We start from the raw sequence: 18,960 nt of genomic DNA on the forward strand, positions 1-18,960 counted from the left end.
CCCTCAGAGCCATGCCCATCGCCAGAGTTATAGATCTAGTAGCTCCAGCGGCAGTTAACAGCTACTCAAAGCGTCCGACAAGGACCACATAAACTGGAGCAATGGCCATGATGCTCAACACGTCAGAGACTTTTGTCAGCCTTTTAGATACTGGGAAGCGCATCCAGAGATGTCCTGGTACATTATCGTGTTTAGATAATGTGTGATGTTTAATGTCAATCAGCTCAGATTGCACTGAATTGTATTTAACAGGTTGCAAAGTGTTTGGTGACGCCTTCAACGATTTCAAGTGGATGGGAGGAATAATTTTGGCACCGATCCGGGAGATCAAAGTATTAAAAATATTAAAAACATCCGGATAACTACTATGATCTTCATTGAAGCGATCGATATATGTGTTTTGAGAATGTTGGGTTTGACGTTTTGCAAAAAGGAAGAGTTTAATATGTACCGACCGAAATCGCAGAAACGGCGAATCCAGCGTGCGTTTACGTGTCTTGTTTGAAGCTTGAAAGAAAACACTACAGCGTGCCCTCTTGTGGTGGTGGTGGTGGTCGTGGTGGTGGTGGTGGTGGTGCTGGTGGATCTATCTTGAATGGTTGAAGCCTGGGCTTCCTCACTGTGTTCTAAATAGTATCTATTGGTCTGCATATCACATTCCAGTATCTTCCTTATGCAACCAACCCATCAATCGTGGGTAATGCTTCCAATCTGCGGTTCGTAGCGATAGGTGCCAGTTAGTAAGACTCGACATGATTTTGCAAGAAAACGTCAAGACTTTCACTCACTGGAGATCCAGGTCTGCTGCTCATTTCTGGAAGTGTGTCCCTAGAGACATGACCGCTGGATGCACTCATATAGTCCAGACTGAATTCATGTTGCAACCCACCCACTACAGGTGATTCCGTACGTTGCAGAACGTCATACTGTGACAAACTAGAGCCTGGTGGATTGTCACCACGACTCTTTTCAAACTCTTCGAAAAACTTCGTAAAAGAACCCTCAGATGTCAGTAGTGTGGATTCACTACCATACTCAGATCCCTGACCGAGATCTCGGGTGTCAAACTAGTTTTAAATCAAAATATTAGCCGACCTGTCTGCAGCGAAATCAGGAAAGTGAGCCACTTTTACGCCAAGATTATTGTAACCGTCAGGATAACTTTTAATGGTGCCATCTTCACCACTTGATACATCAGATCCAGAGAAAGGATTCGGGAAGCCGATCTAGGTGCAAAGCAATATTGTCAGTTTATATATGAATGACGTAATCAAGAAAGGAACGCGATCTTACGCCGAAATTGTTGTCACCATCAGGGAGTTCTTCAGTACCACAACCTTCACCAGAGCCATCTTGAACACGAGAGAATGGGGGCAGTGCTTTCGATTCTGACTCGAGTCCTTCCAACGCTTCAACACCGCGAAGGTGATTCAATCGTTGACGAATGAGGCGACCAATAGATACATGTAGTCTACGAATGCCACTATGAGCAGTGCTGAATAAATTATCGTTATGTTGACTAATATACGGTTCGTTCGTGCGTTCCATGTCAGAGGCTCGCATCTACGAGAAACGAATGTCCTATCAATTATCCCTCAACAAGAGTTTGCATTTGAGAGTGACAGGCTACCTCCGGAGGAAGAAGCCCCACTTCACGAGTAATGAGGTCTTCAGACAAACCGCCTTCGGAACGAGACTGCGGAATTTAATTATGTTTTAGTTCCCGAGATATGTTTCTGTCATAACATCAAACCGTTCAACATCGTACAACCAAGTATGCTGGCTCCACAGCGCCAAGAACCGATTCAAAGATAGCCGACGAGCGAATTGCAGTGATAGTCCCTGACAAGAATGAAGTGATTCCTACTGCCATCGTAAACAATCCCGTGATGACAGAAACTTCAACGTAAATGGGACCCATGCCAATGATAACCAAGACGTCCCAGACCTTTTTCAGTGCTTCAGATACTCTAATACGATTCATTCGGGAAGGCGACGGTTGATCATATCGTTTGATGAGAGCATGACGTCCAATGTCATTCTCCAAGATGACAGAATCCAGACTATTTGGCATAGCATCGAAGAGCTTGTGAGGGATATCTTTAGCATGATATAGTGAAATGACGCCTAGTAAAAACGTGATGAATATTATAATGCTCTTCATTGTAACAAAAACCAAATGCGAAAAGCAATTTGATGGAAAGTGGAGTTCGAGGAGACCGTTCAAAATGGGACAAGTCAAAGAATCACCAGCGCGGTAGAGTTCTTGTAATGGAAATGGAACTCCAACTAGTTTTGTCACAGCAGTAGCTGTAGTGTGGGTGGTGGCCGCTCGCGTCTCGGAAATGAAAGTTAGTTTTGCAGATGCTTTTGTAACGTGTTGTGTTAGAGGATGTGTATTTTTTGTGAGAAGGACAGTTGCGTTCATTTTTATGCTGCGTTTTGCTTACTTTGAACTTGGTGCGGTGCAAGATCAAACCAACCAATGATATTCATTTTGAGCAAAAATCCTGATGCTAGAGCTAATGTAATCTTTGGAATATGATATTTTGACTACAAGGAATAATAAGAGCAAACTGGAAGTAAGTCTAGCAACGTTTTGGATCTCCTTCTTGTTGTTTGCGGCCACTACACCATTTTGAACTTTGGAATCAGCTTTTCGCAACGTTTGGGTCATGTCCCGAACAAGTATTGAATTCGATTTGCAAGCAGATGAACGCGTTGGTTGTGATTTCCTGCGTAAATCCTTATGTGAAGCTTCGCTACATTCAAGGCTTTGTGAGATTGCGTCTTCGCGTGACGTGTATGACATTATAAGGGAGCCCTTTTTCAACCTTCAAACCGTGGAAAAGTTAGCATTTCTGGCATCAATTGCAAGCTAGATAGTCACGGACTCCCATTCATATCACTGCTGTAATGGCCCAAGAACGTGTACAACAAGTATCTTCTCATTTGAAGAGTTACAGTTTTCCACCTACTACCAAAGAGAATTGTAAGTTGGATAGCAAATATTTCATTTCAGACTTGGATCTTGTTTTAACACTGCCTTTTATTGTTAGTGGAATGGGCTGACATCCCATTGATCGATTTGTCCCTGTTTGATCAAGTTGGTGGAAAGCAAAAGTTGGCTGATGATCTTCACAAGGCTATTCATGAAATAGGTAACTTTATCGATGAATTCAAATTTTTGAATGAATCTTCTATGGCTGCAAAGTTTGCTTATGTCGGTACGTTTGTGTAACATCTTCCTCTATTGTCAGGTTTCTTTTATGTTGCTGGTCTGCCATTCTCCAACGAAGAGGTACATTAATGACGTGCATTCTGTGTCTAAATTGAGGAAACCTCACTTTGATATACGTCGTTTTGACGTTGGATTTAGATCGAGACACAATTTGCTCTGGCCAAGCAAACCTTCCTCATTCCAGAAAAAGTGAAGGAAGATCACGCTGCAAATCTGCCTAAAGGACTATACAATGGTTTCAAACTGCTGTCTCAGAGACCAACTACGAGTGGAGTAAAGGACAACATTGGTATGTTACCCTGGTCTTGCATCTCCGCAATGGTCATTCAATTGACGAGAATCTAAAGACCCAAAACCACTGGTGTTTCTTGGCTCTGTAGAAATCTTCAACATGCCAAAATGGACTCCGACGTATGAGCGTCCGCAACCACAGTTGATTTTGGATAACAAAGAGCTTATCAAGCAGTTCTCTCTTGTAATTATTTCGTTAGCAATTCCTTTCAGCAGCATGTTCTCATACTTCTCTCTCTACAGAAAACATATGATGGAATCATTCGAAAGCTACTGATCTTGTTTGCTATCACATTGCAGCTCCCTGAAAATGCACTTCTTGACTTGCACAAATACGAGGATGAGAGTGAATGTCATTTGAGGTATTGCAATGTCATGCATGTTACTCAAGTCGGTCTTTTTAAGCTTCTCGTCCTACTTTTCAGATATATGAAGTATCATCCACGCACTGCTGAAGAGGACAAAATCGTGGACAATGTGCTGTACGTGCAACTTGATCATGCACCTGTATTCAATGTAACTAACCCACAACTCAATCACATCGTTAGTGCTAAAGGACATACCGACAATGTACAGAACCTTCGTCTTTCAACCTGCATACACGAAACATCAGAACTGAATCAACATTCTGAAAACAGGGCAGCTTAACAATCCTGTTCTCAAACCCGGTAACAGGACTTCAAATCTTTACCCCAGAAAAGAAATGGAAGTGGATTAAGCATATGCCTGGAACTGCAGTTGTAAATACTGCTGATTGTCTTGAGTTTTTGACTAATGGTGTGTGATCCAAGCCGTCGTTCCGGTTTGGCACTGGCTTCGATGAGATTGACTCATTTTTTGACCTACAGGATACGTCAAGAGCACAATCCATCGTGTTGTGCGACCAGCGCGGGATCAAGAAACATTGGAACGAATTGGTGTTTTGTATTTTGGTGAGTTTTTGAAGCATTTTCACAGTTCAACACTGGCTTGAATTCGACAACAACTATTGCTGAATTCTCCCTCCTTCAATGCTTCATCTAGTCCGCCCAACCGACAGCACACCCATGAAACCTCTCGACGCTTCACCACTCGTCAAGGCTAGCACAAGAGTGACACAAGATGCGAGTGCACCTGTGTTTACTGCTAGAGGTAAGGAGAAGATGGATGACTTTTCAAATAGCTCGTGCTCCGCTTCAAATTTTTTTTTGCTTGTAGAATGGGTACAGGCTCGTGTGAGAACAACATATAGTGCAAACTCAGGATACAAGTGAGTTATCGCCGGCATCATATCATGCTGTGTTGTGTCTCCTTTCTCATCTTTTGCTTTGTGATGATAGTCAAAAAGGAGACCAACAAGTCGAAATCCTGAACGGAACCAAAGTTAAATACTATGCCTGAACGCACTTTTGTTTGTGTTGTGCCTTTTGAATATGAAAATGTACCATTTTGAAGCTTGATTCCCTTTCGCCAATGAGTTACATAGGAAAGGCGAGTTCTCGGAGAGTTTGCAGCTCTCATGTAGAAGACGTTTCAAGGCATCCAATAGCGACCCTCTTGTATTAGAAAGTGCGAAACATGCAATCAATCGCTACTTCCTGATACAGTTAATGCTAGGCAATTTGTCCTCTAATATGAGTCTGTGTATCCTAAATGGTACGATATTGGTGAATGCCGAAAGATGTCTTGCAGCGTTATCGTCCGAGAAATGTACTCACTAGAGATACATCTCTGCTCCTCATCTCTGCGAGTATGTTACTGTGATAACTGTCGCCTGCAGCACGTATTAAACTGTTAAGACCTGATACACCAAATTCCAGACCACCAATAGCAGACGGATCAATACTTTCTACAGGTCTGCTGCTTGACATTGGTTATTGCGTCCCGAATTTGAATTAGTTTTGTGACGATTTAGTTTGAAAGATTGAACATTATACTAGCACTTGCTTTTGTTGTAGGTATCGTGTTGAGCACTCTGTACACGGATTCGGCTGGAATTCAGAGAAAGTAAGGTCATATAATATTTTGCCGTTTTCAGCTTGAGACAATTTAGCTTGAGTTGGTTGAACCAACACCATTTAGTAACACTGCTCTCCTTGGTAGGATTGCCCGACGCCGCAAGGCCTAATGATTGTGGGCTTAAAAATGTGCGCTTCTCAACCCCGTGAGCCACATCCCAGATTAAGAAATGTGAGGGGTGGCGCACCAGGCCAGGTCGTCAGGGCTCTTGTAGACCTACATACGATCACACTGGTGGAATTATGATGCTAAACGTTGATCTGCCTTCACCTCAGGGCCCCAGCACACAAAGATAAGTACACGAGATACCTTTGTTGAGTGGGTTGTTGAATGAGTTCTGGTTGGGATGCCAAGTCAAAGCTTCCCGAAGATGGAGAGGTGGACAGGGTCGCTTTACAGACATGTTGACTTGAATGAATGATTTGCCTATTGCTGGCGTGGTGGGGAAGACAAAGCTGGTTGAAATCTTTCAGGCTACATCCTTTCTTGGGTCTGGGTTCTTTCTGGGAAACCAATGACACCGGGTCTCTCCCACTGGAGTGGTGCATCGAGTGCAAAATTCATCCTATTGCATGTTGCAGCCTTGAGCTTGACGAACAATTTGACTGTACATTGGTTATTGCGTGGTGAAACAATATTATATTTTTGATTTGAAGGATAGCTCACTTTGAATGCCAATGACCATCTACCCTTGTGGCAATGTGGCCATCGCCAGTCCCAAGCCTGGTTGAGAAACAGAGAGGCCCTACGTAGCAGGATGTTTGGTATATAATGACATGGCACCATTGTTTGTGCAGCAATCTTTGCAAAAATAAATTTGCGAGTACTCTTTGAATGATTCTAAATGAAGTCATGATTTGAAAGGGCATTGGCATGGTTAATGATCAGTGAATTGACAAGTAAAACCGGCTATTTAAGGAGATAATTCTTGTCCCATAAAACACATGGTGGTTTGCATATGGATTTAAATTCACAGTTTTGGAAAAAATAATTGGGTAAAAAATTTAACTTTAAAACATCAAATCAGACAGAGACAACTCAAAACCAGACCAACACAGCAGCGTTCAAGCAATTGGGTGAAGCTTAAATTCGATTCCTTCACGAGCATTCAGAGTCAATGCCAAACTGGACCTTCCAAGCTTATGCTCGAAATCACCCCAATGTTTTGGATCATCTGGAGTGTTGAGGAGGATGTATTGAGTATATGATAATTGCCAAGTAACAACAAAAGCTTCAGAATGGTTTCCTTACCATCATTGACGAGTTCAAGTGAAAAGTTACGGATTATGGCAGCCATAAAAGTTATCGCTTCTTGTCTAAGTAATGATATTGAGTGAGATCATGGTAGTTGACTGTCACAATCGCGTAACACTTACTTGGCCATGTTCATTCCCAAACAGATACGGGGACCTTATGGATGGAAACTGTAAATATTCACGTTTTGACTCAAAAAGCAAATAGCATAACAAATCTACCAGCATTGAAGTGCTAAAATATAATGCGTGAGACACAAATGTTTACAATTGAGCAAATCGACGAAGCTTACTGGGAAGGCGAACGAGTTCGGATTGATGATTCCACCATTGGAGTCAAACCATCTGTATAGTCCAGGAAACATCAGCCGCCCGTTTATCTTAAACATCAGCAAGAACTTTTCTTACCGTTCAGGACGGAATTCAGCAGCATCGGCACCCCAGATCTCAGTTGAAACTCCCATAGCATACGGCTATTCAATGGTCGATCTCAGTAAGATATATAGTTGTATCGCAAGCTCAACAACTTACGATAAAGTCCACCATGTCTCCTTTCTGAATTGGAGTGTTGGTTCCAGGTAGAACAGTATCTTGCATAGCAACTTTGCGGTTGAATGGTACACTATTCGGTGCAATACTGTGAGAAACGAAGGCCTAACTCTCTACCACACATTTTGCTTACTTCGCATGTAACCTCAAGGATTCCATGAATGTAGCAAGGTTGTACTTGAGCAGAGCAAACTTCTCGTAGGTGTAGTCACCAGTTTTGCCCAGAACTGCCAGGAGCTCTTCACGGCACTTCTTCTCGACATCGGGATTCTTGGCCAAACGCCAAAAGGTCCAGGATAACGTTTGGGCTAATTGTGATTGAGTTTTAGCCATGATGATGTTGTTGATGCTCCAAGGCATTTCAAATCAATTCCAAGGTGCAGAGTCATTGAGACCAACCATACCGGTAGTGTCCCTTCCAGCAATGATGAAACTAAGATACCAGAGATTAGCTTGGTAAAATTAGACTCATAAAGAGCAACGACCTTACTTCAAGACAATGTCTCTCATTTGAGTTTCGTTTAAACTTGAGCCATCCTCGTTGCCAGCTTGCATAAAGAGGTCCAACAGATCATGGCCCTTGTGTCCAGCAGCTAAACGAACCTTCTTTTGGGCAATAACATCTTTAGCAAAGTCCTAGATTGGTATTAGGCATCGTAAGTAGAGTATAATCTAAGCACAAATCACTTTTCTGTCTCCAAGTACCTCCATGACTTTCATGTTGTGCTTTTGTTTACTGGCGGTGCCATCAAACTGATCAATGATTTGCCTAAGGATGCAAAGGTCGGGCTTGAGTGAAAACCGGCTTGAAACGGTCAAAATCAAAGATTGGCTCACCAGAGAGGTTTGAAAATCCTCAGACACGAGATATTATTGGCGGAATCAAAAGCTTCCATAAATGATTCTGTCTCCATCACAAACTTTCCATTAACAGACTGGCCATTGACCGAAATAGCTCCAGCTACACGAGGAAATTTGTTGGATGATTGTGGCTTTTCAGGAAGTGCAGGCGATTGACTCCTTACGATTCTTGCCCATCGCGATCTGGACAAAGGAATCCAGGGTAGCCCTAAGCAGCAGGTCTTGGAGCTCAATGATGGCACCAAGTTGTTGAGCTTTGAACATTTGGTCCACCATCTTCTTGGACTCTTCAATAAAGACTGAAGTGAAGAGATCACGGAAGTTCTTTACGCTATTATGTACCGATTGTGTCAGTATAAACTTCATAAGAGAGCGTGTGATCATAATAGATGCTGAGCATCTTGGCTCACTTGAAAATGTTGGAAGCGACCTTGCGTTGACTAAAGTTGCATAGGTAAGATACTTTAGCAGTAGGAAGATACTTTTTGAAAACTGCATACCTTCGCCAAATGTCACCATCGGCGTTAAAGATACCATCTCCAAGGAAGTCATGCAATGCCGACTTCGTGTCTGGAGCTTTGGGCCAAATATAAGGGTTCTTGAGCACTTCCTCGACATCCTGAACGTTATGGGTCGTGATCAGATTTTGTCCTGGCATTGAGTATTGATAAACCGCCCCATATTTCTTCATTTGGGCGACTCTCCAGTCATTGTGGAACTGGAGTGCAGGACCGAGTACATTGGCATGACCAATTAGAGGTTGAGCACCTGAAAAATGATTGAAAAATGGGATTAGCACGTTTCTGGAAGAATCAAGAGTAAGGAAATAAGTAACATCAAAAAAATGAAATTGTTGGAACAAATCAAGTCCATGGTTTTGTCGATGTAGCATCTCGTGGTTGCAATAGTCGTGGAAAAGGTCTCCAATTCACCTTCTAGAATTGGCACGTTCTTCTTGTATGGTGTCGAACCCAAAGCACGGTCACGGTAGACATATCTTAGAATTCATAGAGAGAAAGGACATTTAGCAATTCGGTGACGACGTTATTGCGTCTTCAAATACAAACATTGTTGCGTTAATAAACACATGGAGACTTCACCACTCAATACGTAACTTACAAAATGCCACCGAGAGAAGCAACTGCAGCAGCGCCAATAGCAACAGGTACCCAGCTCAGATTTCGCTTTTCCGTCATACTTCTTGTTGGCAAATGTAACCGTTTTTCACGTGAATGGGAGAGGGCAGTGTGTTGGAGTTAGAACGTGCTGAAGACTGGCCTGACAAGAAGATGTAGAAGATTTTGATGCACGTATTGTGGTCATTCTTGAATTTGAAATGCGAAAATCCCTCGTCACTTGATACAACAAGGAAGCTTCATTTCCAATTCCCATGGCAAGAAATTGGTCAGCGAGCAAGTTTTCTTGGAATGATAACGCGTTTCTACGCGTTAAATCATGTAGATCAAGGAATAGATTCAGTAGATCTCATAGAAGAATGCAGCTCTCGTGAAAGACTCGACTTTCTTGCTCTTGGCGAGCTTGTACAGAGGGATGCCACATCCGCAAATGAAGAAGGAAAGCCTCATAGGGTAGACAGCTCTAATTTAAATAATTATCGTAAGTCAATGATGCGTCTTTCCGCTAATCTTCATGTGATCTTATTTTAATTGGAGCTGACATTGAATCTTCATGTGTAGAAAGCTAATCTGTCAGAGATGTCATCACCATCCAAGACGAAAACACCGCCGTTGGTCCATACCCTGTATATTGGTCCTGGTGCACTTCCTCGAGTGCATGGTAAGTATCCCTTGGAGGAGCAAATCGCAGACATCTTGCATGTCTGCAAGCGACGATGGGGTGATGGAAGCGAGGTACAGCCAAGATACGTCGATGGACAGTATCTTGGTCTACAACTTCGACTGCCAGAAGCGCCAGACCTAGATGGGGAAACACCTGTAAAGATAGCTTATAACGTGCCCTTCCGAAAAAAGCTCTATGAAAGCAATGCAGATTGGACATCTGAGATCGGAAATCTCTCGTCCAGACAAGAACAAGACATATACAAGATAAGGAGTCTTGAATTGGGATATTTACTTGAACTGAAAAACAGATTTGTCACAAAGTGGCCTGTTCCTCCAGTGTCAAACTATATAGCTCCTGAGGACACCTATATCAACTTTAGCTTCCTTGATCCCGATCGCTGTGTATATATCGACTACCGCTTGGGTTCCTCGTACCGCTTTCGCATGAAGTCTCATCTCTCGAATGTAGTTTGGATGCTTATGGAAGGCCCAATTACACCAACTCGAATCAATAGCGACAAGCAGATACAAGAATACCATTTGGTCATGCAATTGGCTGTAGCTCCAACCATAACATACATACCAGAACGCAGTGGCCGATACTCTCGGCACGAGAAACCGAAAAGATATGCAGTCCCTCATCCAGCCATTCAAGATGTCTTTAAAGACCGCTTTTGGAATGGTATGCCTGATGCTCTCAAACAGGCCATCAAGGCTGGCCCACCATCTGGACAATACTTGACGTATCGTATACATCTCGTCATTGAAGAAGATGACCACATCGCCTTCATACGTGACATGTCATCACTCTTTGAAGCTGGCTTATTGCCTAAAGCAAGTCTAGCAGTTAGTCGAGAGTTGTCTCCATCTACGTACATGCCCTTGTCAACGTTTGAACATCTTCCATACAAGATCTACTTTCAACTTGAGGTATGGTTGAGGGTCCGTCACAATCTTCACTGTGTTTGTGACTGCTCCAGCTTCAACCGTGTTTTTCTGCCTGCAATCATAATCCGATACTCTTCCGCTTAAACAAGTCTATCACGTGTAGGCATTGGCTGCTCAAAATCAAGCCATATTACATATGCTAGGCCCAGACGTGATTCATAGCATTACACCACGCCCAATGCCACCCGATGTCGGCCCTAATGCTACTCCTCAGCAACAGGAAGAATACGCAACTCATCGAAATGGTCACCAAGGGGATGTTGACCTCATATCTGGTGCCTTGAAGCGTATGGCTTCTGGATACAAGTCTAAAGCCAAAGAGCACTTGTATAATTTTGCTGATGTCTTCAAAGCTGAAAAGAAGAATGAGCATCGAAAAATGTATGAAGAGCAAAGGAGGAAGCAGGCTGCCCATGATGTCAATTACCGTTGGATTCACAAGGCAAGTTCATTCATAGTAACGTTCAAATTTGTACGTTTTGGCCATTGGTAGGCGACTTACAACCAAAAAAACCTGTATGTTTGTAAGCTATAATTGACCTTTTGTGTTTCTCGATTAGATTATCGTGACGCCAACTGCTGTACATTATATAGGCCCTCAATACGAACTCATCAATCGAGTCATTCGTGATAATGAGCAGCTACTCAACAACTTTTTACGAGTTCAATTCTGTGAAGAAGATCATGAACGCATGGCTTCGACTGATCATGATCTACTGTTGAAACGTATCTCTACGTTTTTGGATCATGGGATTGTTATTGGTGGTCGTCGTTATGAGTTCTTGCACTACTCTAGCAGGTATTTGGTCGTCTGCTTTGCATTTTGTTTGGTGTGGAGACCAATTCTGATCAATGACTCTTGCTCATCCTAGTCAGCAACGTAATGCTGGCTGTTGGTTTTACTCTGCGCCAGATAATGAGAAGACTGTACAATGGGTTCGTGGCTGGATGGGTGATTTCTCTCAAATTCTCAATCCTGCACGTTTGGGAGCAAGGCAAATATGTGATAAACAAAAACGTGATATACGACAATTTATAACAATCATCATTGTGATTTAGAATGGCGCAATGCTTCAGTGCTACCCATGCGTGTGGTTGGATCGAAGATTTCAGTCAAACCGTCAAATTCATAGAAAATGAATACCATACAGATCCATTCACAGGCAGAACGTATTTATTCTTTGATGGAATTGGACGAATTGGTAGAAAGTTGGGAATTCGTTTGTGGTCTGGACTGGGAAAGTTTATGGTAAGACACTCACATTATTATACGCAAAATATATCGGGGTTTCCTTCAGTTCAAGATTGCACACTGAAACTGATTATTCCGTCAAACGTCTCCAAATAGCCACATATGGCCACATTTGGAATTCCAACTGCCTTCCAATTGCGAGTCGCTGGTGCTAAAGGAATGTTGACAGTGGACGAAAGCATACCCGAAAATGAACTCCATTTGAGGAAAAATATGATCAAGTTTGAGAAGGATTACTATGTTATGGAGGTGATTAGGACAGCTTTCTATTCACCGTGTTATCTCAATCGTCAAGTAAGTCACTATGCGAAAAATTGCGCGCTCAGATTGCACTTCACAACGTTTCACATATAGTTAATTCTATTGTTGACCACATTGGGTGTGCCAGGAGAAAACATCATGACTCTTATGGATGAGCAAGTCAGGCGCTTAGACAGCATCTTTGAGTCCAAGGAAGCAGCATCAGCAGTCCTCAAATCCATGACCGATGGCTGGGGTATCTCGACTGAATTGATTGCTTTGATTGAAGCTGGATTCTGGGATCGTAAAGAGCCATTTTTGATGAATATGCTTCGTTTATATCGTGCCACTCAGGTGTGGAGTCGAAGCCATTCATTCCAGATAACTTGAAATCTTTTCTGACCTTGGCTTTTTTTGGCTTAGATGAGAGAAATCCAAAAGAGAACTCGAATACATGTGCCAAAGGCTGTTCACTTGCTTGGTGTAATGGATGAGACTGGTCTGCTTCCAGAAGGTCAGATTATTGTCAGGATTGCAGAACCCCCTTCCAAGTCACTCAGGACAATTGTGGTAGGTAAATTCCTAAGTATGAAAAAAATATCTTTTGAAATGTCATGCCCTCTAAGAACAACGAATCGAATAACTGAATCAACCACATTTTCCAATTAGGCCCGGGGTCTAATTACAAGATCACCAGCAGTACATCCTGGAGATGTCCAAATTGTGCAAGCCACCGCCCAGTTTGACAACATCTACAATCTCAAACATCATCGAGATGTAATTGTCTTTTCACGGCGTGGTGTGCGACCACTACCAAATCAATTGTCTGGTGGAGACCTTGATGGAGATTCATTTGTCTTTATATGGGATGAACGATTGATTCCCTCTCGTACTGTGCCAGCTATGGATTATGAGCCAGTGACCAAAGAGAGGACTGTCGCGGCAGTCAGTGTCAGAGATGTGAAGGCTCATTTCGTAGAGTAAGTGCCAACACTTTCCGCGTTTACTAATGGTTTGATTTTCTGCCTGTGTTTCAACAAGTCAAAAGCAAATCTGAGTGATGAATTCAATTATCTACTATTCTAGTTACATTGCCAAAAATACACTAGGCAAGATCGATCACGCACATATGGCTTGGGCTGATCGTGAAGAGAAGGGGGCTGAATGTGATCAATGCCTACAACTAGCAGAATTGCATTCAACAGCAGTCGACTATGCCAAGTCAGGCATCTCGGCGGATTTCCCAGAACATTTACAACCACGTACATATCCTCATTGGTTGGAAAAGTCTCCCACACAGACTTTTATATCTCGGTCTGTCATTGGTAAAATATACGATAAAGTCACTATTGATGTTGAGCTAGTCACCAAGATCAAACCAGACCCTATACTATTGTTACCTGGTCGAGACAAATATCTCAAAGAAACCATCACCCGTAAAGCCGCATATGATAGAGAAATAACAGCACTAATGAATCAATATAGCATCACCTCCGAACTTGAATTGATATCATCCTACATCCTAATGGTTGGAGATGGTAAAAAGAAGCCCTTTGAACTAAACGAGGATATCATGCCAGCCATAACCGCTATTAATAAACGATATCGAGAGGCCTTCCATGCCGAAAAGACATCAAAAGGTGAATTCGTATTCTCTGGATCTACATACCTCAAACCTGATGATGAAACCGTATCGCAAGATGTACTGCTACGGGCATCCTGTTGGTATGACGTATCATATTCAACCGAGATCAATAGCAAGCCCAGTAAATTCGAGAAGCCTGCTTTTGCACCAAAGGGTGCCGATGTGCCTGTTGAAGTTGTATGTTTGGAAGGGAGGATGATTTCGTTTTGTTGGGTGGTGTATGATTTGTTGGCTATTATTTTGAGGCGGCAAAGTAAGGCGGCTGCAGAAGGAGGTGGAAGTGAGAAAGTAGGAGGGATGGTTGCAGGTAGATAGGTAGGAGCCGAGCAAAGATAAGAAGGGTATTGTGAGCTTTTGTATGTAATGAATGCAGTGTAATATGTGTACTTTTAAGGTGTATAGAAACTGTAGAGGCAGAGAAACAGCTGCTAGCTGATTTGTATGAGGTTGTTTTAGCATTTTTGAAGGAACTTGGACGGCGCTCCTTGGTGCGAAAAGCCGTACTCTTTCTGCATACAAAGATTCAATAACCGACGCAGATGTATTTGAAGCCGTACATAGATGACTGGATGAAGCTGGAACAAGTGTTCAGGGGAGTCATCTACACATTGTGAGTCTCCACTGACCCAGAATCGTGTCTCATGTTTCGTTCAATCGTCAGAGGATGGAATCTTCAAGCTCCAAATCGTGATTTCTACGAGCTAAACTCTATGAGCATACTGAAAGAAAAACAGGGATCTTGAAACAAACGCATCCTACAACAAGCAATGGTATGTTGGGAGACGATTACACCCAATGGTTCCTCGATAATGTGTCTTTCGTACCTAAACCTTTTTTCAAAAAACCACATCCACTACACGCAGACGATGTGCACAATTCCTCTTTCAAACGCAACAGCACCCATCACCCAAACCGATTCAACGAGATATCTCCACCTTGAAACACACCACCCTGCCATTCCCACATGCATCAAGGTGAGCTGCAGAAACAGAGTTCTAAGAACTTTATTTATCGTTGATTGTCGTCCTGTAGCTTGCGTCCGTGTCATGATATCTACCAAGACTGCTTTTCCATCTATTCACTTTACGAGCTAAATGATGGCCCGATTTTATGTCCCTCAGCTGTAACGAAAGCTGTTGTGTGGTTGTAGAAAGTGCCTGTTGTTCCTGCGAAAGTGGCAACACTTTCCATGTCGTGTGTGAGAACTGGCGGTTACAAACACCAATGCTCAAACACAACATCGAAAAAAGCCGACAGAAGGGTCCAGGGATGGCTTCTTACATAGTACTCGAACGGGCGTTGTAGTTCTAACTATATGTCGTCAAAAGGGATTATTGGATTCTTAGCAGTGGCCATACGACGTGATGCAGAGAGCGACAGTGCAGCTCCAAGCATGCCAAATCATTGCTGAAGGTGTTACCAAAACACCACCCCTCTGATACAAACGATTCTTTTGAATCACTTTTATCTACTGGAGTGCAAACGAAGATAGTACACCACCTGGATCAATTCGTATCACAATACAGAAGCTGTGCGAATTTTGGAATTTTCATGCAGGCGTGACGTTCTTCCAACTAGGACCGACTTCAAATAAGGTGAAAGACCAGTTTTTAAGACTGTCTTTATTCAGAACACTGACTTGGTCGTACACTCCTGAAACTACTTGAATGCGATGGCGTTTGGTGGAGATGCGATACCTTTCAGAGACGATAAAAATTGGCAGTGTGAGTATGGATACGATATCTGAGGATAAGCTATGCAAGCTGACTTGACACTCACCACCAAACTTGTTGAGCACACTGGAAGAAAAAAAGAACTGTAGCGTAAAATAAGCATCGTCGATTGTAACTCGTCTCAATCAACAAATAGCATTGGGCTTACCGCATATCGACGATCCCAACAGCACGAGTTGGCCAGTTCTTCCAAGTAAAACAGTTCACCCTAGAAAGGTGTTACAAGAGGGTGTGTGAGGAGGAAGTGCGTGCTTTTTTTTCGGTCGTTGTAAGTGCTGCTGGCCTCCAAAAAGTGACAACTCTTCTTACAATCGGCATTCCCCAATTACTCAGCATGGTCTCATGCAAGTCCATTGAATGTGGATTTGGCAATGGCTTCGGTACTAAATCACGGAACAACGTTACACGACCGAAATCTCTTATCCTTGTTTTGTAGCCGTTACTCAACTGGCTTCCAATGGCGGTGCATCAGATGCAACCGCAGCAAAGTGATGATCCCACAACCATCGTAGCATGTCGCGAGATGCTTCAAGACCATTACATCCAAGGGTTCTAAAATTCTTGCCGAGATTGGCTTTCTCATCGGGTGTTTGTCTCTCGTACCTAATGTTTCAGCAAACAAGGATCTCACTAAACTGGTGCACACCATTGCATGAAAGCACATTACACTCACCATTCAATCCACCCAAAGCGAATCAACAAGATATCTCCAACCTGAAAAACAACACCCTGCCATTGCGCACATGCATCCAAATCAGCTGTCGAAACAGGTTTCTTGGAACTTGAAGCGTCGTATTCGCGTCCTGTAGCTTTAGTCCATGCCAGAATATCTAACAAGACGGCACGACCTGCTATTCCCTTCCTAGCCCAATGATGAATGCCGATTTTGGATCCTTCAGCTACATCGGCAGCTGTTGCCTTGTTGTAGAATGTGCCTGCTGTTCCTGAAAAGTGGCCGAAACTGTCCCTATGAATGGAAAGACTGGTGTTGGTGTTTTCATCCCAGCTAAAACAAAAAGCGGCAACAGTCAAGGGATGGGTTCTTGCATACCATTGAGTACTCGACTGGGTATTAAAGTTCTGATACATGTCGTCGAATGTATTCAACGGATTCTCGGCAGTCGCTTTACGACGATGCAGCACATCGTGTTTGAGAGCAGAGCGTTCGAATAGAGGCGGGTTTGGTTTTTCCAAGTCCTGAAATATGAAAGTAGTTGCGGTTCTAATTCGTGACAAAAAAACTGGCAGAAGAAACCAGCATACCCAATTCAACGGAAATATATTTCCAGTCTTGATAAGCAGAGCAGCATTCCTGATTCTTGCTGGAGTCAACAAGTTGAGACAGCCCATAGCATCGTCCTCGCCCCTGTTTGAATGATAGATGTTTGGTTCGACATGAAAGCCTGTGCTTTAAATGTTGCTGACGTTCCTGTCCCTTTCACGATTCACGTCGAAGACAAGAGAATATTTGAGAATTTCCAAGCATGAAAAATATATTTACCAGATGTAAGCATTGAGCTAGAACAAAAAACCTCTACAAGTTAGATAGCATTATGACTTTGTGATTCAACCAAAGACAATTCAATATCTACATACCGGTCTCTTAGTATCCGATTTATCAATTGGTAAGTCATCAAATGACGGCAGCGGCCCGTCTGGATCGATTCTCGTCATGGTTGTATCTATGTTTGCGTGTTTTGTGCAAAGTGCTGAGGAAGAGTTTGGTGAATTAGACTTTCAAAAGAAGACGATCGCTCTTTCAAAGACGCGTCATATCAGAGATTTCGACATGATCGTCACGACTTGCCCTCTAAAATGTCAGCACCAACGTAACGTGCCTTCAATCTCGCGAATTTTCAAAAAATCCAAACACTTGAACAAGACAATGAAGAATCCACTAAAGAGAAAGACGCCAACCATACTAGATGGAGGATTCGCTACTGAATTGGAGCGTACATTTAAAAAGTAGGTCAAAGCTTTGATGCAAGCGTATGCCCATGTCAAATCATAACACTTTTTGCGCTGCTGACAGAGACTTGAGTGGTGAACTATGGGCAGCTCGCATGATCATCGAAGACCCAGATGCAGTCAAGGCCGTGCATCGAGCCTATTACGATGCTGGAGCAGGTAACGAAAGAACATCGTGAACTTTTGAACTTTTTAAACCACTTTAATCAAACACACGATGCAACATTCAAACATGCTTACTCGGAAACATATAAAATCTAATTACCTTATCTGCATCGTTGTTGGACATCTCGCTCAAAAACAAAAACTTCTCAATCTAACACCAACCCCATCAAAACACCAACATAGACATCGCAACAACATCAACCTACCAAGCATCCTACCCCGGTTTCGCCCACGCAGGCTACACCCCCTCTGAAACAACCCACTACTTTACCAAATCAGTCGCCCTAGCTGTATCAGCCCGCGACGAGTACTACACCTCATACATCACATCCCACACCATCGCCTCCGAGTCACACCCAGACATACACACGCCCCTCCCCAAAGAAAAACCACTCGTGGCAGCATCGTTAGGCTGCTACGGCGCGCTGCTCTCCAACGGGGCCGAATATACAGGCGATTATGGCACCGTCACGGAGGCAGAAGTGTATAAATTCCATGTAGATAGGATCCACGCGTGTTTGGGAGAGCCTGGCGTGGATGTGCTGGCGTTTGAGACTGTGCCGAAGGTGTCTGAGGCAAGAGTGATTGGGGATTTGATGAGGAGGGAGGGATTTGGTGTTCCAGCGTGGGTGTCGTTTTCGTGTAGGGATTCACGTAACGTGTCGCATGGTGAATCGTTGTATGATGCGTTTGAGGCAGTCAAGGACGTGAGTGGAATTGTGGGATTGGGCGTGAATTGTACACCGCCAGAGTATTTGAAGGGGCTGTTGGAATCCGTCGGCGAGTTCAAGGATACGCATAGTGTTGTTGTGTATCCGAATTCAGGAGAGGTTTGGGATGGGTTGCATAAAGTGTGGAAGAGTAATGGGCAAGCAGCCACTGCCGAGTCGTTTGCTGCTATGGCGAAAGAGGAATGGGTTACGAGTGGTGCGACAGTTATTGGAGGGTGTTGTAGGACAACTCCAGATTATACGAAGGAATTGAAGCGAGTCTTGTAGTATTAGTATTGTTGCT

The 18,960-nt window shown here is 43.2% G+C and overlaps 4 protein-coding genes across 4 annotated transcripts; 2 read left to right on the top strand and 2 right to left on the bottom strand.

Annotated features, from left to right (window-relative positions):
* Positions 1–6,594: 6,594 nt before the first annotated feature.
* SmJEL517_g05294 (uncharacterized protein) lies at positions 6,595–9,389 on the bottom strand (the record flags this gene model as incomplete). Its single annotated transcript, XM_031171220.1, has 17 exons — positions 6,595–6,704; positions 6,782–6,846; positions 6,907–6,940; positions 7,006–7,018; positions 7,077–7,128; positions 7,192–7,256; positions 7,315–7,405; positions 7,466–7,640; positions 7,737–7,765; positions 7,823–7,968; positions 8,038–8,101; positions 8,170–8,293; positions 8,358–8,524; positions 8,604–8,633; positions 8,694–8,961; positions 9,126–9,190; positions 9,313–9,389. The coding sequence occupies 17 exons, from the start codon at positions 9,387–9,389 to the stop codon at positions 6,595–6,597; spliced, it is 1,575 nt and encodes a 524-aa protein (XP_031022815.1).
* Positions 9,390–9,908: 519 nt separating this feature from the next.
* On the top strand, positions 9,909–14,395 carry SmJEL517_g05295 (uncharacterized protein; the record flags this gene model as incomplete). Its single annotated transcript, XM_031171221.1, has 10 exons — positions 9,909–10,925; positions 11,047–11,415; positions 11,504–11,742; positions 11,816–11,895; positions 12,077–12,192; positions 12,292–12,489; positions 12,550–12,789; positions 12,859–13,005; positions 13,105–13,415; positions 13,522–14,395. The coding sequence occupies 10 exons, from the start codon at positions 9,909–9,911 to the stop codon at positions 14,393–14,395; spliced, it is 3,591 nt and encodes a 1,196-aa protein (XP_031022814.1).
* Positions 14,396–15,739: 1,344 nt separating this feature from the next.
* Positions 15,740–17,487, bottom strand: BNA7 (arylformamidase; the record flags this gene model as incomplete). Its single annotated transcript, XM_031171222.1, has 10 exons — positions 15,740–15,777; positions 15,860–15,896; positions 15,962–16,021; positions 16,123–16,196; positions 16,262–16,416; positions 16,487–16,780; positions 16,865–17,010; positions 17,077–17,179; positions 17,315–17,331; positions 17,410–17,487. The coding sequence occupies 10 exons, from the start codon at positions 17,485–17,487 to the stop codon at positions 15,740–15,742; spliced, it is 1,002 nt and encodes a 333-aa protein (XP_031022817.1).
* Positions 17,488–17,698: 211 nt separating this feature from the next.
* SmJEL517_g05297 (uncharacterized protein) lies at positions 17,699–18,944 on the top strand (the record flags this gene model as incomplete). Its single annotated transcript, XM_031171223.1, has 3 exons — positions 17,699–17,778; positions 17,846–17,940; positions 18,130–18,944. 3 exons carry the CDS (start codon positions 17,699–17,701, stop codon positions 18,942–18,944), a joined length of 990 nt encoding a protein of 329 aa, XP_031022816.1.
* Between the last annotated feature and the right edge of the window lie 16 nt (positions 18,945–18,960).

Source organism: Synchytrium microbalum (assembly GCF_006535985.1).
Source record: "Synchytrium microbalum strain JEL517 chromosome Unknown SmJEL517_scf0046, whole genome shotgun sequence".
Classification (NCBI taxonomy): Eukaryota; Fungi; Chytridiomycota; class Chytridiomycetes; order Synchytriales; family Synchytriaceae; genus Synchytrium; species Synchytrium microbalum.